Source organism: Trichomonas vaginalis, chromosome III (genome assembly GCF_026262505.1).
Source record: "Trichomonas vaginalis G3 chromosome III, whole genome shotgun sequence".
NCBI lineage: Eukaryota > Parabasalia > Trichomonadida > Trichomonadidae > Trichomonas > Trichomonas vaginalis.
The window spans coordinates 17,115,473-17,137,829 of record NC_067205.1 but is presented as its reverse complement, the minus strand read 5'-3'; the positions used below and the strand labels follow the sequence as shown (position 1 = coordinate 17,137,829).

The 22,357-nt window shown below is 30.7% G+C and overlaps 5 protein-coding genes and 1 non-coding gene across 6 annotated transcripts, besides 5 other annotated features; 5 read left to right on the top strand and 1 right to left on the bottom strand.

Annotated features, from left to right (window-relative positions):
* Positions 1 to 453: part of a mobile genetic element that runs on past the window's edge.
* A 1,627-nt stretch (positions 454 to 2,080) lies between these two features.
* TVAGG3_0717250 (protein of unknown function, DUF4106 family) lies at positions 2,081 to 2,699 on the bottom strand (the record flags this gene model as incomplete). Its single annotated transcript, XM_051243990.1, has 1 exon — positions 2,081 to 2,699. A coding segment is annotated over one exon (619 nt), but the record flags the coding sequence as incomplete, so codon positions are not given.
* Positions 2,700 to 3,309: 610 nt separating this feature from the next.
* Positions 3,310 to 4,365, top strand: TVAGG3_0717240 (attachment subunit-related family; the record flags this gene model as incomplete). Its single annotated transcript, XM_051243989.1, has 1 exon — positions 3,310 to 4,365. The coding sequence occupies one exon, from the start codon at positions 3,310 to 3,312 to the stop codon at positions 4,363 to 4,365; it is 1,056 nt and encodes a 351-aa protein (XP_051090576.1).
* A 715-nt stretch (positions 4,366 to 5,080) lies between these two features.
* Positions 5,081 to 5,524: a mobile genetic element.
* Positions 5,524 to 9,522: a mobile genetic element.
* On the top strand, positions 6,891 to 8,402 carry TVAGG3_0717220 (ribonuclease H-like family; the record flags this gene model as incomplete). The annotated part of the gene is made up of 1 exon (XM_001300107.2): positions 6,891 to 8,402. A coding segment is annotated over one exon (1,512 nt), but the record flags the coding sequence as incomplete, so codon positions are not given.
* A 1,638-nt stretch (positions 9,523 to 11,160) lies between the features above and the next one.
* Positions 11,161 to 11,232, top strand: TVAGG3_0717200. The gene has a single exon. It is a non-coding gene; the product is annotated as a tRNA-Glu (tRNA).
* Positions 11,233 to 18,235: 7,003 nt separating this feature from the next.
* Positions 18,236 to 18,273: a mobile genetic element.
* A 962-nt stretch (positions 18,274 to 19,235) lies between these two features.
* Positions 19,236 to 21,832: a mobile genetic element.
* Positions 20,575 to 21,288, top strand: TVAGG3_0717180 (zebrafish ch211-108c17.2-related family; the record flags this gene model as incomplete). Its single annotated transcript, XM_001300106.1, has 1 exon — positions 20,575 to 21,288. One exon carries the CDS (start codon positions 20,575 to 20,577, stop codon positions 21,286 to 21,288), a length of 714 nt encoding a protein of 237 aa, XP_001300107.1.
* On the top strand, positions 21,413 to 21,793 carry TVAGG3_0717170 (uncharacterized protein; the record flags this gene model as incomplete). The annotated part of the gene is made up of 1 exon (XM_001300105.1): positions 21,413 to 21,793. One exon carries the CDS (start codon positions 21,413 to 21,415, stop codon positions 21,791 to 21,793), a length of 381 nt encoding a protein of 126 aa, XP_001300106.1.
* Positions 21,833 to 22,357: the final 525 nt, after the last annotated feature.

The following is a 22,357-nucleotide window of genomic DNA, read 5'->3' as shown; positions in this document are numbered from 1 at the left end:
ATATTCATCCCTTCTCAGTTCATTGTCTGCAAAGTAAGTTTTTATGACATTTTGCAAACTTTCGTTTGCAAGGTCATGTACAATAGGTTCTCTTCCTTCTCTCTCCCTAACTTTCTTTCTAAACTCTTCACCAAATATACCATCTCTATGGTTCTGTGTAGTTCTTTGAGATAAATGTTCTAGAACGTCAGGTGTTATATTTCCTTCAGCCATGTTCATTTCATACTGGTCCAAAATATCTGCATCTTTCATATCTTTCAATGGCATTAAAGCCGCGCTGAAAATACCAGCTATATCTGGTTCACCATTCACTTCCTTGCGTCTACAACTTCTTGGAATTGAGGTTGTAAGTTTATGAACCACCTATCCGGATTAGCTTTATGACCCATCTCATGTATTAGTTCCATAGTCTGCAGAAACAAAAGTAGGTTTGTTTCCATATTGGTTAGGTTCTGAATGAACTTTAAACAATGTTTCATTTCTATATGTTTTGTTGAAATTTAACCTTTTATTTTCACCGAGTTCAGCCAAAGATTGAACGTATATATGGTCGTAAGTAAAAAGGATTATTGTATTTGCGTACATTTTCTTTCAGTACTTCCATTCTATGCTGAATATTTTCATCTGATGTTGGAGTCTTTTGTATGTCGGCGAACATTTTTCGATATTCTTCTACTATGTCAGCCGAATTTTTCTTAGACTCTTGGAAAGATTCCATTATTCTCCGCATACACTTGTTGAGGGTCAAGATTTTTCGGCTGTTCCAAATCTTCATCTAGTTCTGTGAAGTTAGTTTCCAAAGGAGGGACTTGTTCGTTTCTTCAGGCTCTTCTAGCTGTTGTTGCTGAACTATTTCTTCATGTCTGGTTGTATCTGAACTTCTTCCTTGAGTTCTTGTACCTCATCTGCTGGCTTCTATATTCGAGACCGTTTTTAAAAAGTTCCCTATCTAAGTCATCCGGACTCATAAACCTTTCTTCTTTCGTTCCGTCTCTATTTTTTACGCGTTTCATGAAGAGAGTTGAATTATCATTTAGCTCTGACACCAAATATCTCGGAGTAAATTCATTCATGTCATTTGGATGATATGCTATTAAATCATATCCCTTAGCGAGCTTGTATTTTCCAGGTTTGAGAATTATATCCCATTTGGTGCTGAACCAAAAGCTAAATAGGTTCGGGTCAGTATTTCCTTCCTTGAACTTTCTAATAGCTTCTTTATATCTGTCACTAAAGTCAAGAGTATCTGTGTAACCATAATCTTCCTTAAGCATTTTTAAGAATTCTTGGTTTCCTTTTTCTCTACTTCTTTTATGTCCTTGCTCTGTTTGTGCTGGTTGTTGTGCTGGTTGTGGAGGTGGTTGTTGTGCTGGATTTTGAATTGTTGGTTGTTGTTGTTGTGCTGGATTTTGAACTGTTGGTTGTTGTGTTGGTTTTGGTGCATGCCTGTGTCTGTGTCCATGTGACGATGTAAATGTTTTAGGTAGTCCTGGTGCAGGTGCTTCTCTTGGAGGGTTTGGTGGTATATAAGTTCCACCAGCTGGCACATATGTTCCATCTGCAGCATAATGTCCTACCTGACTTTTCGTTTTTAAGAAAGCATTTACTAGGTCTGTTTTGGTCTGTTGTAACTCTTTTTCTTGACTTTCCACAACAGTTGCTCTAACGGCGTCATAGGCACTTTGAACTGCCTGTCTCGTTGCTGCATCTGTTATTTTCGTCATATTTTGTGCTACTTCTCTTAACTCTTTGTCGAAACCTTCAGACTTCAGTTTCTTTCCAGATGAGAAGTCGTTCACTAGTTTCACCTTACTATGAAGAGCTTCGAAGGCGTTCTTAAAGTCAGCATTCATTAAAGCTTCATTTGAACTGTCTTCATCCGCTTGTATTTTTGTCCTTATTGACCCTATAAGTTGGGCTGCTTTAGCGTTGGCTTGGGCATCTAACCAGTCATTATTAGCTTTTATATATTCTGCGCTTTTCATTGCCTTTTGCATGGCTGCGTCGTTATTTTTACTTTCTTGTGCTAAGTTTTCATACTGTACGGTTTGGTTTTGCAACTGTAAAAGTTTTTCTGCCTTTACATTTGCTTCAACTTCTTTTTTATACTCATCGCTATCCATATATGTCTTCAGGGCTTTTTGTTTTATCTCTTCATCTTTCAGTACTTTATATTGAGTAGTATGGTTTTTCAAATTTATAACATCTTGTTCCATTTTTGCTACTTCTGCTGCTTTTTCTGACACTTTTTTCGCATATTCCTCTGTACTTAGTTCTTTCAGTTGTTCTTCTTTCTTCTTTTTCTCTACGTTTAACTCATTTAGTTTCTTTGTGTGTCTGTCATATTCTAGTTTCTTTTCGTTTTCACTTATTTGTTTCTGTATGTCTATGTTTGACTTTTTGACATCTGTTATTTGATTTTTGAGTGAACTCAAATTCATTTGACTTTGAGGGTTATAAGCTGTTCCGTCTGCAGCTCCACCATAGCCTGCCATTTTCGCTAAAAGTGCCGCTCTTAAACCTCCACTCTGTGCACCAATAACTCGGTTTAAAAGCATAGGGTTGCTTGACATTTGTTGCAACATAGTGGGGTCATTCATCATTTGTTGTTGCAACTGTTGTTGTGGTGTCAGTTTTACTATTGGATGTTTCAATGCTCCCTTCCTCTTACGTATATTCTTACGTAGCTTACGTGGCATTTTAAGTGAAGTAAAAAACGGTTTTTGACAGATGTTTATATGACACTTTTTGTTCAGCACAAAAAACTACTCGGTCAAAGTGTTGTCAGTTTTGTAAAATACCCGTCCTATCTCATTCTATAAGGGAGAAAAGGCTTCTCAAAGTATACTTCCTTGGAACGCCTGTAACTTTTCCTGTAGCGACGATAGACCCTTACTTGTCCGGACAAAGTTATACTATTTTGAGTGCTCTACAAAAAAGTCAACGGCGACGACTCTCAAAAACCGTTGTGTAAAAAGTTTTACCGTTGGACAAAAAAGTATATATAGAAAACAAAAAACGTTTATAGTTCATTCAATATTTGAGATAAACCGTTTTTCCAACGGTAACTATTAAATAAAATAAAAAATAGAGAGGTCTCCGTTGACGAAAACGGTTTATTTTAAACTTTTCTATGAGTGGTCCGAAAAAAACAGTTCATTTTTCATAATGGAAGGAAGAAAAAGTGTCGCAAACAATTCGTCGACTACCTCTGCAGTTAAAGTTCATACAACTTATGTCTCACCATTCTCAAAACCCTTACGACCTCCTATAATACCAAAGCAACTTCCTCATACAATTCAAGACAAATTGTCCAACAATTTGAGTTCTTCTTCTTCTCAAAACACAACAGAAACATCTGAAACAGTTGTCCAAACAGCACCAGAACAAGTTTCACATAGTTCTACAATTCAAGACAAATTGTCCAACAATTTGAGTTCTTCTTCTTCTCAAAACACAACAGAAACATCTGAAACAGATTTACAACCAATAGAACAAGATATAGTCTCTCAAACTACAAGTATGTTAACAAGAGCACAATTTCAAGATTTAATTTCTCTTGAACAATATTCGAGTAACGAAATACAAAGCGACGACTGTAACCTCTCGCTACCCGAATCCATTCAAAGAAAATACGCCATGAAAAGACTGAAATTGTTGTATAAACTTCTTAACAATTGGGGGGTCGAAGACAACTCAGATTATAGTGAAATGTTTAACAAAGTCATAGAATCTCTTAAACCAATTGAAAACGACATAAAAAATCCCGGTGTTCTTGTAGACCTTTTCGCCTCAAAATTACCAGTTACAACTAATCTAATAGCAACACAAGCTATAGAGCAATTTATTTTATGTTTTCCCAAGCAATATAGACAACACCTGAGGGAAACAAGAATAGGAAAATTTCAATTGGTGTATCCTACAACATACAACTATTACGAAGAAGCAAATGAATATGGAGAACTCTCATTCCATTTCACACTTTCAGTTCCTGAGGGAGAAGAAAAAGCAATCTATCATGTACAATCTCTTGCAGGATGTGAAGGAAAACCTCACATAATAACTACTGTTGCAATTGACAAACCTGCAAGAGTCGAAGACGATGTTTTGTTCGCGTCCATTGCTGGTTTTGGCATGGGAGAACCAATTCCAATTTCCCATTTCACAGAATACTCAGCACAGCATTTTCAAAATGTAGATTTCGTGTTCTACGACCATCAAAAGTTCCTGCTAACAAAACCAAAGAAACAATTTGTCTCAATATTTGTTGCTGGTCATGTGGCTGACAAAGAGCCATCAGATACTGACTATGAAGAAGAGGAGGAGGAAGAAGAAAACGATAGCGATGTCGTTCTTATCGAATAAAAACTTTAATTTTTTACTATATAATTTTTTTAGTTCTCCTCTAGGTTTTCTTATGGGCTAGAGGGCACGAAGTGCCTGGAAGCCCCACTTACCTGACCTTATCAGCGAGAAACTTATATGCACGTTTAACTTTATCAGATTTCAAATGAAAACATGGATTTCATTGCATGTTTTTCAATACTAGCTCCAGAAAAATGATATAAAGATGAATAAATAGTAATGTCCCTAAAATAAGGTACAAAACAAAAAATTATCAAGAATATACTTAATTTCGGCTATTATGATAAAAAGTGAATATGTCAAAAACATTTATTCCATCATCTTGTTATCTGTACCTTACCACGGACTAATATGAAGAGAGATCAATTTCCACAATTTTACCAAAAAGAGATTAGGCCTAATTTTTATGGCCAATCTTTATGATTTGTTATACAGATACTAGATCTACTACTCCCCAAAACAATTCATTTTTTGAATGGCCCCCTTTTTTAGGCCTTCATTTTATGAAAAATGCCAATATTATACGATTATTAATATATTTATTTTTTTGTTCTCAATAAAGATATTCAAAAGTCAATATAAACCATTCAAAATTGAGAGGAAACTCATTGAGAGGCTCGAAATTCGAGTAGTGAGGAAGGGTAAATTTTGAGAGCCAAAATTTCAAATCCACTCAATATTTCAAAGCCCTTCTACTTAGATTTTGTGACTACCTTAATTCTATTCATTCAATTCGATCGTCATTTTTCAGTACATGATCGTAATTTTCAATTATTGATCGCAATTTTACTTCAGAATTTGTTCGCAATATTGCTTATCAAAATTATATCTCTATTCTCTCATTTCTGTTTAGTCAATATCATTACACTCCTATTGTCTAATAACATGCTATTAATTTTCTTAAAATTAAAAAAAATATCAACTTTTAAAAACAGAAACTTAACATCCTTAGGTCAATGGATTTTGATGTGAGATACATTTAATCTGTTTTTCTTTTTTTATTTTAAATAATTGAATATTTATAGTTATTATGGGTCTTACATCATGTAAAAAGAATTTTCTTAAAGTAAATTTACTTTTTCTTCAATCTTTCTTACATATTTATTAAAAAAAATTATCCAAAAAAAGATGTTTTAGAATGAAAAAAATAGAAAAATCTATGGCATTCCAAACGGGAATCGCGGTTGGTTACCATGGATTTCCGTCACCGGTCACATTTTAAAGATTTTTTAAGCCTTATAAAAATATGCTTTGTAAATCATTTTTTGTAAATCGGCAAAAATTTGGTAATTTTCTTCAACTAATAAATCTGCGAATAGCATTTATAATACAAGAACAATCTTTTAAAATGCGTTTGATTCATTTTTGTATAATTTCATATAGGCACATATATTCTTCCGGGACTTTCCGTGATTTTACCGTAAAATCATTAGTTTACACAATTTTTCCGTATTTTGAATAGTTTACTGCACTTTTTCCGTAAAATTGAGTTACGGAAATCCGCAAAATTTCCGGACCTCATTTTTCATAGAATATAATAATATTTGATAAAAAGATATATTATTTATATTTTTGATTTTTGAATTACGGAAAAAGTGAATTGATAACTTGATTTTTTTATATGGTTAATTTTTCAAATGATATTATGAAGATCTAAAATATTAAAAGTAAAAAATTGAATTACGGAAAAAGTGAGGTCAAAAGTGAAATAAATTTGCAGAACAATTTTCATTGAAATAAGCTTTATTTTTCATTATTAATAACAATGCAAAAAATATTTATTACGGGTTCAAAATTTAAAATTAAATATTTTAATAATTTACATCTTATTCTTTATTTTATATTTAACCCGTGAAAATATCATTTAAAAATTGAATATATTCAAAAAGCTTTATTTTTATTATGACTGCATGGGATCCTCATGTATATGATGAGTGGATTCCATTTAAGAAGACGAAATATCCACCAACTCCTGAAACATTGGAAACAAAGTGTGGAAAAAATGTTTCACTACGATCGGCTATTATGAGAATGAGCCTAATCAATCAGACAAAGGAAGGCTCTTTACATACTGTGCCGAATGTAGTGAAACATTAGTTCAAGGGCAGTTCGTGCGATGCATTAAAAAAAGCAGGAAAAATGATTTTAAAGATCATAAGTGCAAATTTTTACTCCCAATGCCCAACTACGTTCCTGCTGAGCACCAAGTTGAGAATACTCAGCAAGCAGTTGGCTCTGGTAATGATCCTTCGTTAGAAGAGATCATTGCCAGGCTTATTGCGAGCCTAGATATAAGCCTTTATGCCACAATGAAGCCAGCATTTAAAAGCTTCCTAGAGAGCTTCGCCAAATGGCTTAAAAATAAAGTCAATCGCGAACAGGGCATCAACTTTACAATCCCAGACATTGAGTTCACACGGCGCGGTGTCAGAGAGGCATTGATTACTTTAGGCAAAACAGACTCCTCTCGGGGCCTAAAGTTCTGCGAGGAATTCCGCATCTTCTCAATTTCCCTGGACTGCGGAACACACGGCAGCCGTCATGGTCTATTCTCTTGTGTGTGCAATCCAGGCAAAACAGATCGCCACCAATTCTTCGACACAACAATTTCGACTAATTGGACATACGAGGACTACCATACGTGGTTTGATTCTCTTAAGGTTAATAAAAACCACGTAGCTGGAGTAGTCGGAGATGGTTTGCCAGCCCAGGTTAAAGGACTCTGCCACTGGAGGCCAGAAGGAGCCCTTTTCCCTGGCTTACAAACCGTGTACATTCGTTGCCTTAACCACGTCTTGAACAATGCTATTGTCCACGCACGTAAGCAATGTCCATTGTTGAATGAACTGATGAATAGAGTTCACCAGATTATCATTATCTTTAAGAATCACGATATGAGAGCGAGATACAAGATCAGGGTTCCATCAATCCCGGAAACTCGCTGGCTCTACATATATGATACTCTGTTTTTCATCTTTGATAATCTGGAAACAATTAATACTGCTTTAAGAAGTGGAGATCTTCCACTATCCCTTTCCAGAGCTACACGTGAACAGTTACAATGGACACGTGATGGAATTCCTCCACTCTTTAAAGATGCTTTAATGATATTCAAGCCATTAAAGCAACTTCAATTATGGCTGGAATCCAACAAGTCCATGGGTGCTTATGCATTCCTGATGATACAACAGTGCCAAGGGATGTTGGATGAAATGGCAGGAAGATTAACGCCAGATGGTGAAGAGATTCTCCGATCAATCACTACAATATTCAAAAATGATATGAAAGAATATGGTAGAATTGATTTGCTTCGGTTTGCTTTCGGCTTTACACCGTTAGCAAGGAAGATCATCAGAGACAAGAAGGGTTTTGGAGGAAAGACAAGCTATCCACCTATAATGCAGTTGAAAGATGTGCAAGTCCCAACGATTCCTTCCCTGAGGATCATCAATCGCGAGATCACATTTGAGAAACTCGGCGAAATCCTTGAAGAAGAACGAACAGAACGTGTTGACGAGGTAGCCGAGCATGATGAAGAGATCCAGCAAGCAGAAGAGGAACAAATGCTTAACGACGATCATGCAGCCGAAACAAATGCCGATGGTTCGAGGAATTCCTTGGTCTGGGATGTTGTAGATGAAGAGATAAAAGATCTATACACATTCATGATAACAATCCTCAGACAAAGAGCAATTGCCGAATCAACAGTTGATCCAACGATCAATAAAGACGATAGAGCCAAGGAATTGAGTGATGCTTACGATTTCTTCATAGAGCAAGATGATTCCCATCTTATAAATGGTCATCATCTTGCTCAAAATGATGGCAAGTTTTGGTACATGAATGGCATAAAGCAACTAAAAGCAATAAGACCAATTGGAAAAAGGATGATGTCACTTTCGTGCAGTGAAGCAGATGTAGAACGTGTAATATCTGAATTGCGAAAGACAAGAAATTCAATGAACGAATCATGCAAAGAAGAATATGTAGCATGCCGCTTCTTCATCAAGTTGAATGATGATCAATTTGATATTTGATTTTGTTTTTTAATAAAATTTATTAAATAATTTGTTTTAAAAAGTATTATTTTTATTCGTAAAGATATTAGACAGAAGGTGGCCAGCCTAATGTCTATCAATCTTTAATATTAGTAGTAATTTCCCGCATTTCTGAATGATGATTGATTAGCTTTGTTGTTATTGATGTAAAACTGGATAAGTATTAAATAATTATATTAATCTTGGCCAGGGGACTGCTGATGGCCAGTCAGCAGCGGCCACTATGAATCATTATAATTATTTAATACCTAAATTGAGGTAAAAAGCAATAAGACTTGCCGAGCCTCATGCCCCTACCTCATATAAATAGAATCACACTTTAGTGAATCAACATCTATAAGAATGAAGTGTTTTGAAGCTGAAATAATATTGAATAGAAATTAATTTTTTCTGAAATTTTGAATGAAATTATGGGAAATAAAAAATTACTAAATATTGTATTCATACAAATATATTATTTTAAAGGAAAAATAGATGCTGATAGAAACGATGAAAATTTTTGAAAACTTTACAATTAATTTATGTTCGTTAACCACAGAGCTTGCAATCCAAAGCTCACGTTAGACAACAAGAGTCATGAAGTCTCATACTAAGGGATATCCAACATATATTTTAATAATCTAATGTTTGTGACAAATATTCAACATAAAATTAAGTTTTCGTTTCGTTACAAGGCATTCATACTTTGGAGAAATATTTAATGTACAGAAAAGTTAATATTAAACAATACATGCTAAAGAATTAATAAATAAGATAATAAAATAAATTTATACGTAATTACTTTCATTTAATATGCTTTATACTGTATAATATTGATTAAGAGGCATTAAAAGGTTCCATAGTCTGCTTTTATAGGCAAGATTTTTGATAAAAATTTTAAATTTTGAAAAATGATGAGAAAAGGAAAAAAAGGTAAATGAGAGCAAGAGGAGGGAAAAAAAGAAAAAGAAAAGAAAGGGAAGGGAAAAATAAAAGAAAGAAGGACATATAAAAATTTAGATGCGCATTCTTAATGCCGAGGCGGCTTGCCGCCGAGGCGCGATTTTTTTAGGCCTCTACGGTAACCCGGCAATGTTTTTTTAAATCTTGTACAGCCCTACAAAATAGATACAGTATAGCATTAATTTCGAATTTTTGTAAAACTGTAGATCACATATTTTTTTTCTTGGGAAACTGCAGTTTATTCATGGAGTAAAGTATAAATCAGGTGACCATAAGTAAACCACTCTCATTAACCAATATCTTCATGCCGACTAACTCTTCAAAACCATAATTTTTCTTATATTCGTAAAAATATTATTGAAAACATATGATCAGAGCATTGGCATAACTACTGTCTATCATTACTTAACTATCCGCTCATTGAATCTAACATTTTAGGTAAAAATAATCTCTTTTCCTATTTAAATGTGTCAAAAAACACTTGTCATTATGTCCAAATCATATTATAACTCTAACTTTTATTCTATGTAATAAGAAGCATTAAGAATAGACTGAAATCAGATCGATAACAGATAAAATTATCCGAAATATGAAAATCTATAAAGAAAGATTCAAGATATGGAATATTCACGAAGATGTAATCATTTTTATTTGAGTCTATAGTGACACTCTTCGTAGTCAAGTTAGAAAATTTATTCGAAATATCGCTAATAATTGTACAATATTCCATATGAATTGTTTCATTATTCATTTTTTCATATGTACCTATTAAATATTGATATCCTTTTATCCTGAAAAAACATTTGCTAAATGTTGATGCAGAACCGAATCCGATAACAATAAAATGCGTTCCAGTAGCTTCAATATCAATGTAATTTGAATAGCTAATATCACATTTTCCTTTGTATAATTCAACTGATGCACCACCAGTATCATTACCGCATTTATAGTAATTTACATATTTCTGTACGTATTTTTGGGATAAAATAGTTCCAGTACAGCTTTGAAAATAGCTTTTTGTTTCAGAAAAATTTGACATTGTTGAAATACATTCATATAATATTGATGAAAAGAGAATGGTATGCTGTGTTGTATTACATGCACAACTAGACTCAATAGTTGCACTCTTTGCTGAGTAAAAAATTGAATGTTTGTTCAAATTGTTTGACATATATGCACAACCTTTGATAATGCCATTCTGAAAAAGAAACAATCCACCATATTTGCTGATACAATATGCAAATGTACAGATTTGTAATTGAATTAAATTTTCATAATTATAATGGATTGTGTAATTTTGATTATTATTTAAAAGAATATTTGAGAAGATTGACCCAATAACTAGGGAGTTTGTTGATGATGCTGAAAAATTTAATGGATTTGTTTGAAAATTGATTCTCAAAGCAGATTATTTAAATTTTCTAATTACCGTTTATAATTTTAACAAAATCGGAATAGCTTTTGTCGATGCTTAATTTGAAAAATAATTAAATTCATTATGAAATGATTCAAAGTCTGTCTTTTCTCCGACAAAACATTTTGATTCTTCGCGCACAAAATAACTTCGAAATGAATTGCTATTATATGGAAATGTAATTATCGAAAATGAAGGAATTTGTATATATGCACGTGTTATACAAGGAGTGTTTTAATATAGGATTTGAATTTATTTCTGATTTAATCACCAGATAATTACAATCAAAGTGTTTAAATAAGAATGAATAAATATCGTTCAATGACGGATAAAAGTGGATTTTATTAGTTATGAGAATTTAAATTAGGCTAAAAATGTGATTCCGGTATCGTTCAGCGGTTAGGACGTGTGGTTTTCATCCACAAGATCGGGGTTCAACTCCCCGTACCGGAACTTTTTTTCTTTTTCGAAAAATTCTGATTTCATATTAAATTTTATCCAGGAGACTCACTTGTCAAAACAAGAAAAAGTAAGAAATAACTCAATGTGTTTTGATAACAATGATAAAGAATTGTTTCGTCGAAATCTATAATATCAGTTTCAAGATATGGAATATTAGCAAATGTATAATCAATCTTAGATGGGGAAATAATAACATTCTTAGTTCTTAAATATGGCACATTATACTGAATTTTACCAATAATAGTACAATCTTCAAAATAAACCGTTTCATTTGATTTTGGATTAAACGTATCCAAAAACGAAACAAAACTTTTTATTCGAAAAAAGCATCTCTTAAAAATAGTTTCGGATCCATATCCAACAAGAATAAAGGCATAATCATCTCCTGATTCAATATCAATATAATTTGAATAACTGACCTCACTTTTTCCTAAATCTATAGAAATCGATGCACCGCCAGTATCATTTCCACATTTATAAAAGTTGACATATTTTTGTTCATGGAAATATACTTTATTGGAGGAAATACATCCTTGATAATTACTTTTTGTGTCAGAAAAATTGGAATGAAACATTTGAAGACTATTACCTTCTGATCGATAAAAAAGTGTATGCTGAGTATTATTCATTGCATTACCATACAAAAATATAGCAGTGTTGGAAGATTTGAATATTGTATCACGGTACGCGTAATTACTATTATAAGTACAGCATTTTATGATTCCGTTGTTCATGTTGATGAGTCTGGAATTTGTGCTTCTACAATATACGAATGAACAAATAAAAATTCGAAGTATATCTGGACCAAAATAATCAATTGTTGCCGTTTCTTCTTCATTTCTCATGATATTTGAGAACACTGAACCTACTACACGTGATTCTAATGAAAAAGAAGAAAAATTTAAACTTTTTAATATATATTTGTTCTTCAGATATTTAAAAAATAAAAAGTGATAAAAGCACGTTAAAGGGTATTTAAATTCTCATTATGGGAGCACAACTGACGTGGATCAATATTGAAAATAAACCTTATACAGAATTGAATATCCTTTATTTAGGTACCAAAACATGCTTGTAAAATCTCTTTTTTAGGCGACAATGATAATTTTGTCACTTTTCCAGACGACAATAAAACATCCTGAATGATTTCAATAGAATCGCTTCTATATAATCAAAACAAATAAGAAAAAGCTGAGGTTGAAAAATTTACAATGATAAAAAACACTTATTTCAAAGTTAATGATATCGGTTGTGAGAAAAGGAATATTGACAAATGTATAATCAGATTTTGTGGAATCAAAAATGACATTTTTAGTACTCAAATATGGCATATCATGTGTAACATCACCAATAATATTACAATCTTCTAAATATACGCGTTCGGTATTTTTTTCTCCATATAATCCTAGAAATGATTTAAATCCTTTGATTTCGAATAAACAACTTTTGATTAAAGTTTCTGATCCTGAACCAACATACATAAAAATATTACCAGTTGATTCAATATCAATAAAATTTGAATAACTAATATCGCCTTTACCGATATAAACCGTGAGTGAAGCACCTCCCCAATCTTTACCACATTTATAAAAATTTACATATTTTTGAATAAAATTCAAAGTACTACTTGAAGAGAGACAACCTTGAAATTCAGAATTTGTGTGAGAAAAATTTGATTGTAATGACTCCAAACTCTTCCCAAATCCTCTATATGTGATAGTATTCTGGGAATTATTAATTGCACAGCTATATGAAATTAATGCTGAAGAAGAGGAAAGAAATAAAGTTGATAGGTGTCCAATATTATTATTAAAATTACAAAAGCTAATAATTCCGTTTTTCATATTGATTAAACGTGAATTAATACTTCGGCATGAAATAAATGAACAAATATTGATATCGAGTAATTCTTGGTTTGGATGATTAATTGTATACTCGTTTTCATCATTTGTCAGGATATTTGAAAATATTGAACCAACTATTTGTGTATCTAATGAAGATGATGAGAAGTTTATATTTTTTAATACAAATTTGTTTCGCAGAAATAATATTGAAAAGTGACATTGAAAGGTTATTTAATCTTTTTATAAAGTTTAAGCGTATCATAATAGATTTTGATTTTAAATACTATATCGATTTATATATCCTTAACATTTGCATGCAAATCCACTAGTGTTTCCTCTGAAATTGTATATAATATTTTATCGAATAATATGTTCAAAAATCGTTTCTTCTCTCTAAGATTAAGTGATGTATTTCGAAGATTAATATATTGTTGAATAAGTATTTTCTCTAATGACAACGAATATATAATGATAAGATCACGATAATGCGTTCAGAATATATAAAAAGATCTATGTTTATTCAGAAATCAAAATATGTGAAATTAAAAATAGAAAAGATAAAAAATTTTTGTAAGCATTTTTTTTCGAGTAAATTGAATATATTGCCTTAACGTATTTCAACAATGAAAAGTCCCATATTTCGACCCATAAGTCAGTGATGGATATAGCCTCTTCATAAACTACAGGTACATAAGGAGCATATTCTTTAGATATTGTTCCAATTGGATAATGCCAATTTTCTCCATTATCTTGGCCAACATAAAGAGCTTCCCATCGAAGAGTATGAATTCCTCCAAAAAAAGGCCATGATCCATTGGAACTAATTCTTTTATATCCAATTGGTTTGGAATTTTTTGTAGTGAAGTATTCTTTTTGACGAAAACTTAGATATTTAGGAACTTGAGGATATTCGAGTAAAAAGGAATAATTTTCGGAATCAATCTTAAATCTCTCATCAATTTCTCGTAATATTGAGAAGCAATCTTTTTCGAGTGAATAGTTTGCATCAGTAAAATTATTAAAATATCGTTTTCGAGAATCATGATGGAGAATTCTCACCCAATTTGTTCCTAAAAAGCATTTTACTTCAAAACCATGATATAGGACGATTGTGAATTAGAATAACTCTTTTTTCGCTAAAAAAAACTCTTATTAAAATTTAATCACTTCAATTGAAATGGTAATTTGATATTTGATATTGCCAGGTAAGATGTAGTTATCATTTTAAGGATGTCGCTTGGGGGACAAAACGACATCCTTAATCATTTTCAAACAATCTTTCTTTTTTCAAAAATTGATGCAAAACTTGGATGTTTTACAAATCTAATATATTATTATTATTACTTAGCAAAGCCTGCCCATATAAAATTATAAAATGAAAAAGAAAAAATATGAACTTCATATGTTATAGAGTACATAGAATGTCAAAAAGTAGTAAGAATATAAATAGTATTTTCATTAGTTATGGTACCAATATGATATTATACCATAGGAGGAGAACTAATTCAACTTTAGTCAAGAATTATAGAATAATAAAGAGAAAGAAAAGCCAGAAGTTGGCTTGTTTACATTGTGTCATTGATTCATCAAAATTGATGATTTTTGATTCAATTTGAGGAATTTTGACAAATGTGTAATCATTCTTCAATGAGTCAATAATGACGTTTTTGGCTGTTATATATTGTTCTTTATAATTGATTTCACTGATAATAGTACAATCTTCAAACTTTATTGTTTCATTGTATTGAGGAGCATACAGGCCAACCAAATTTTGAAATCCTTTAATTTGAAATAAACATTTTCTGATAATTGATTCAGATCCATATCCAATAACAATGAAATAAACGCCATTGGATTCAATATCAATATAATTTGAAAAACTGATGTCACTTTTGCCTAAATAGATTTCTATTGACGCCCCTGCCGAATCATTTCCACATTTATAATTATTTATAAACTTTTGTTCATGAAAATAAACTTTATTTGAAGAAATGGATCCTTGATGTTGACTTTTTGTGTGTGAAAAATTAGATTGAATCATTTGGAGATAATTTCCATCTGAGCGATAGATAAGCGTATATTGTGAGTTATTAACTGCATTATTATATAAAAATGATGCTGTTTCATTTGAATAGAATAACGTTGCATAACGACCTAAATTATTATTAAAAGAACAACATTTGATGATTCCGTTATTCATGTTGATGAGTCTAGAATTAGGATTTCGACATGAGATGAATGAGCTAACAAAAATTCGAAATAAATCTGGTCCAAGATAATTAACTGTGTAGGTTTTGTTATCATTTATCAGGATATTTGAAAACATTGAACCTACAATGCGTGATTCCATGGATGAAGAAGAAAAGTTTAAACTCTTTAATATATATTTGTTCTTCAGATATTTTAAATAAATAAAAAGTGACAAAAGCACGTTAAAAGTACTTTTTTATTACCCAGATTTGCTTTACTTTTACCACCTCTCGAAAGCTGGGGACACCGCCTATCGTTGGGAGTAGCTATTAAATAGAACCACCAAGGGTATTTTTCGAACTGCCGGTGTAGTGGAAACATCCGACATAATGATTCATTATGCCAAGGTTTGATTCCAATTTAGCCAATTTTTTTCTTTTTTGGATCATGAATTTTTTTTTGGGTCACTATAAGATTTGTTTCATGTTCTAAATCTGCTGCATATGTAATCTATTTTTATTTACCTATTTTTTAAAAATCTATTGGATTGCCAAATTTGAATATATTTAAAATCATAAAAATCCAAAAAAACTATAAATATATGTTTTATGCATAGTGCCGATACTCAAATATCAGATTACTTAGATCCATGAATAATATCCGAATTTTTTTTCTTAAAATTAAACTTCAAAACTTCTTCCAATCTTATTCTTAATCAATTGTAAATTTTTAAAACCATTTTTTAAAATAATTTTGCGTAAATTTTATTCTCATGTTGTTTTAATCGAAAATTGATACATTTTCAAAAAAATAATATTGACTTATGAAATTCATTTTTAAGGTGAAATAGTATTGTTTTTATTAAAGTATATGAATAATATATAAAAAATTAATGAATAATATAAGCAGATTTTTAGTTTACAAAACAAATATGAGCAATGCAATTTCAAACTTCTGCTGGCAATTTCGATATTGCTCAAGTTTGTAGTATTTGTGATACCTATAACATCGGCTTAATCAAAATTCGATTTTTCTTATGAGTTATTGAGAAAATTTGATTGCAATGAGAAGGATTTCGACGTTTTTGATAAACTAAGAGCTGAGCTTTAGGGGTTCAGTTCATTTATGGCTGTAGTTTGATGCGTAGATCTCTTTTTTATTGTAAATTCTTTCAGCATGGAGATCGAGAATGAATCTTTTGAGAACTTTATGAGTTTTTACACCCGTAAAGAGGTCCTTCGAGGAAAGATAGTCCAGACTACATGAAGATGTGGGTTAACCAAAAAAATCCGATGGTTTCCCCATATTCATGTAGATCTTCGAAAAAATGAGCACCAAAAAAGCCAAAAAAATAGGCTTTTTATTGGATTTGTACACTAGATCAATAATCTATTTAGGATCTGACACTCTTTTTAGCCAGAGATATGAGGTCCTTTCTAGGAAAACGATCTATTCATCCATAAAAAAAATGAATTATCGTTTTCCCCAGAAATTACATGGGGAGTGGTAAAAGTAAAGCAAATCTGGGTATTATTTTTATTTTTTATTTTTTCCTCATCATAATAATTTTTGAAATAGCTTCAATGTAATAGTAGGTCATATTCTTAATGGATCTATAATTTACATCATAATCACATATGCATATAATAATTATCTTCATAGGTAAATTTTACATACAAACAAAATGTCCGGCTCAAATAAAAAGCTGTATTCAATCGAATTTCAAATAATAAAATTATTCGAATTTTTGATGATCTAAATCTGTTAATTTATTGAAATAGATTTTATTAGGATTCATCGTTTATTAAAACAATAAAAATGATGAAATAATTAAAACGGGTTTGATAACAATGATGAAAAATGGTTTCGTCAAAATCAATAATATCGGTTTCAAGATATGGAATATTAACGAATGTATAATCACTCTTAGATGTGGTAAGAATAACGTTCTTAGTTCTGAAAGATTGCAAATCATGCTGAACATCACTAATAATTGTACAATCTTCAAAATAAACTGTTTCATTATTTTTATTTGGCCAAAAACCTAAAAACGAATTATATCCCTTTATTTGAAAAAAGCAACTCTTAACAATAGATTCAATTCCATATCCAACAATAAAAAAGGTACCATAACTGGTATCAAGTCCAATTTCAATATAATTAGATACACCGATAATGCTTTTTCCTAAATAAATTTCTATTGATGCGCCACCTGTATCGTTTCCGCATTTATAATAATTGACATACTTTTGTTCATGAAAATATACGCCACTTGAAGAAAGAGAACCTTGAAGATGACTCTTTGTATGCGAAAAATTAGATTGAATCATTTGAAGATTATTCCCATCTGAGCGAAAGATTAGTGTATGTTGTGAGTTATTAACTGCATTATTATATAAAAATGCAGCTGTTCTAGATGAATAAAATAGAGATGCAGAGCGACCAAAATTATTATTAAAAGAACAACATTTGATGATTCCGTTATTCATGTTGATGAGTCTAGAATTAGGATTTCGACATGAGATGAATGAGCTAACAAAAATTCGAAATAAATCTGGTCCAAGATAATTAACTGTGTAGGTTTTGTTATCATTTATCAGGATATTTGAAAACACTGAACCTACAATGCGTGATTCCATGGATGAAGAAGAAAAGTTTAAACTCTTTAATATATATTTGTTCTTCAGATATTTTATATAAACAAAAAGTGACAAAAGCACGTTTGATATATCTAAGTCCAAATATTATTGTTAGAATAGGAATTTTTGCATCAAAAAATAATTGCAAATTAAATCCAAATAGATAGTTTGATCTTCCATGATTTTGGTACTTTTATAGTGGGGGCCAAAAATAAATCAAATGGGGGTATTTCAAATTTTTGTATAAAGTATGAAAAATAATTATTTATATTTTTAGATAATTATTCAAGACAATTTGATATTTTTAAATTTTCAATGACATGTTGTAAACAGAAATTCATCAAAAGTGACACCTCAGAAAAGCTAAAATATTGAATTTTTGGAACTTTTGATAGAGCACGTTTTTAAATATTAATTAAAGTAAATGTATATTTTGTAAAGATTCTTTTTAATAAAAGAATAAAATTTTGAAGAAGAACACAAAATCTTCTGAAAAATAATATCACATAAACTCATATTATTTTCTAATATATAACTATTTTATATAAAAATCAAATTCAATGATCTTAAAAGCGAAGGATAAACCTCAAAATTTCCGAATATAATGAGTGGGAATATAATGCTTATCTATCATAAAACCATATGAAATATCAATTTTTGCTTTACGCCTAATTTTTGACGACAATTAGCAAAAAATGTTAAATGTTAACACTCAGTCCATTTGAATATGAAAAATAAAATTGACTTTGATTAAATGTTTTTATTTATCATGCAATTCTTCTTGCGACCAAAGATTTGAATAAAAGTTCAAAAAATAAGATAGCTTAAAAAATAATATACGGTAGTGTTTACTAATAGATGAATAGTATATAAATTCTATTAAAATGGATTTGATCCAAAAAAATATATAAAATTTGATCATAAATAAAATCGTTTTAAATTACTTCTTCATTTAAATTATAACAATTATTTTTGGTTTTATATTTTTTTGGATCAAATCCATTTTAATAGAATTTATATACTATTCATCTATTAGTAAACACTACCGTATATTATTTTTTAAGCTATCTTATTTTTTGAACTTTTATTCAAATCTTTGGTCGCAAGAAGAATTGCATGATAAATAAAAACATTTAATCAAAGTCAATTTTATTTTTCATATTCAAATGGACTGAGTGTTAACATTTAACATTTTTTGCTAATTGTCGTCAAAAATTAGGCGTAAAGCAAAAATTGATATTTCATATGGTTTTATGATAGATAAGCATTATATTCCCACTCATTATATTCGTAAATTTTGAGGTTTATCCTTCGCTTTTAAGGGTATAGTCCACTAAAAATTTTTAAGTTTTGACAATGAAAATAAGCTCTGTGACCATGTAAATATATATCTATGCAAAACGAGAGGTTATGCCATAATTTTTTTAGTTATCAAATTTTCCTTTTTTTGAGAGAAGTCTCTCAATAATTTGAGAAGAATCTTTGATATAAAGAGATACACATTTGTAGAACGAAGTAAGTGTTTTCCAAACATTTTATATGTTCATCCTGTATAACAATATAAAGCTGCATAGTGCCATCTTGTGCGTTTGCTATTTTATGTACTTTTCATTGAGATAATCCCTCTTCTCGGGTGATTTTAACAGTCAACTCAATTTTAAAATAAAGATTTCATCAAAATGATTTCGAAATTCGGATATTGATTATATAAATAGCACTGTTAACATATTTTGGATGAGTAAAAAATACCTTGTTTTGTATGCATTTAGTACACCTTTATTTTTGATTAAAACTATAAAATTTTTATTCCTTATATAATAAATAGTATATGTTACATAAACATGAAATTCAATAGCATTCAATTTTGGATTTTTTAGATTTGGTAAATTTTAGAAGAAATAAAATCAGCAATCAAAATAAAGAAACTTTTTTTGTATCTTCTATGATTACCTTTTGGTACTAAATTTTGCATTAATAAGTAAATTATCTGTATTATTCTGTGAGCACAAGCCCTCAGTTATGCTGGTAGTGAATGAGGAATCGTCATTTTGCGAAGAGAACGCGATTATTAAGGTAATTTTGAGAATTGTCTTGAATTATTTAAAATTAAAGTTAATTGAATAGGTAGGATAACTAGCCTTTGCTAAATTTGTATAATTTGACCTTATTCTAGTTGGATCTGAGAATATTTTGCTGAAATAATAAATTATATCGCCGATTTATGAAAATTTCTCTGATGGGACCGACTCGCTGAAACGTATTAGTGTTAATGGTAACTTGTCTGAATTTTCAAATTTTTTCGAAATCCAAAAAATCACAAACAAAAGCATCAAAATTAAATTTGCATTTAAGGTTTTCATTTTTTTTGGAAAATAAAAATATTTTTTCCCCAATAAAGTTTGTTTTTACTTTTGAGAGGAATAGAAACGTTATTTTGGAATTTTGAAACGACAGAAATGTTCCATTTTTAATGTAGATTCTAAAATGGGGTCAAATTTTTGATCGAACCGTTATCCATTGAAAAACCTCGATTTTAAAATGTTATTCCAAAAATATTCATAATATATAGTATATTTTATTAATTATTACTTTTTATTCTTCATTTTGCATTTTTTTGTTGTATGGGCCATATTGTTCACCCAAAACGGAAAACAAAGGCAATGCATAACATTTTACTCCACGAACGTCGTCGACTCTCAGCGCGACAGATGCTTGGTGCTTGCATAATGACCGGAATGCCATATACAAAAGGTGCTCGCTTTCTTTCTCTTTGTGGAACTAAACCCCCTGTGAAGAGTGGTGTCATGAGACAACAGAGATTTTGTGACGATAATATTAGAAGACTTAAAAGTATTTCCCTAATGCTGTCGAGAAAGTCCTTCAGTAGTTACTTATCCATTGATGCAAGATGGACGCACAGGCGAAACTCGCCAAGTTGTACAGTAACTGCGCTCGATGCTGTCACAAAAACAGTTCTTGCATGCGTGAACATCAACCATATTGGTGGAAACAGACAGCATGCTCAGTATTCCGGAGCTTCCAACAATATGGAAAGTGCTGGAACTCGAATCATCTTGAAGCAATTAAAGAAATACAATATCTTGAAAGATGTTAAAGAGATTATTAAAGACCGAGATAACAAAAGTGTCTCTGTCTTTAAAGAATTTGGCGTCTCTCATCTTGAAAGATTCGATCCAGGTCATGTATCAAAAAATATCTCAAAAGATTTTACAAAGTTCTCAGCTTCTCATAAGACAGTTGAAGTTTTCAACGACAAGACTCAGAAGATTGAAAAAAATAGAGAGACCTTTCTGGGGTCTGAATGCAAGCCTAAGTATGTGGCTTTGGTCATGTTTTGCCGAAGAAAATATTGACAAACGTACGAAAATGTGGGAGAATTGTGTCTACCATTACGTAGGCAATCATTCTTTTTGCGAACCGCACAATTACAAATGCTTTGAATGGCAAAAAGGTGTCAATTCGATCCAACTTCAATTCATGCTCTATGACTGGGTTCACAAATGGACACCCATAGTTTCCAAAGTTTCTTCCAAAATTGCATGCTATTTGGACAAATCAAGAGCCTGGAAGAACATTAACATTAGAGTTAACGTTGCAATCTTAGAATGGAATGATCCAGAGCATTTTCTCGGAGATATACAAAAAGCATTACATCTTCCCCCACTTCCAGAAGATTGTGTCAAATCATTTGAAGAGAATTGTTACTCCAAAATGATATTGAAACAAAAAACTGTTACAAAAGGTTCTAAAAAACAGAACAAATACAAAAAATCCATTCAGAGTGTACCAGGAGGAGATTATCAAGTTTTCAAGTCCGAATGGGAATCAGAAGACGAAGACATTGATGACTTTGATTAACGAAAATTACATTTTATTTATTGTTTTTGTTTTTAATTAGTAGTATATGAGTGCGGGTTTAGTGACTTTTTTTGTTACATCTATATATAGACGATGCATTAAAATATATTTATTTATAAATCATTAAAAAATTAACATTAATTTTAAAATAATTTATTTTTTTATCTTTTATAAAAGAAGTTATATATAGATGATGTCAGATATTCCGCGATTAATTAAACATTGTTTAAATCCTGAATGGAATCAATGGAGTCATAATCAAAGACCTCATATACGAGAGAGTAAAAGAAATTAGAAATAATTATTTTCATGAATGAAAGATTCACTACCATAATGAAATAAAAAATAAAAAATAATTTTTTTTAAAAATTCATGTCTCAGAATCAACATTGAACTTTAAGAAACTAATGATTATTTGAATTTATGATATCAATTATTTGATTTATTCTTTCTTCAATCTCTTCTATTCTTTTTGTTAAATCATCTATTTTCATTAATGAGGTGATTCTTGATTGAGGAATAGATTTCAAACTAATCACTCCTTTTATTTTTGAAATTTTGAAT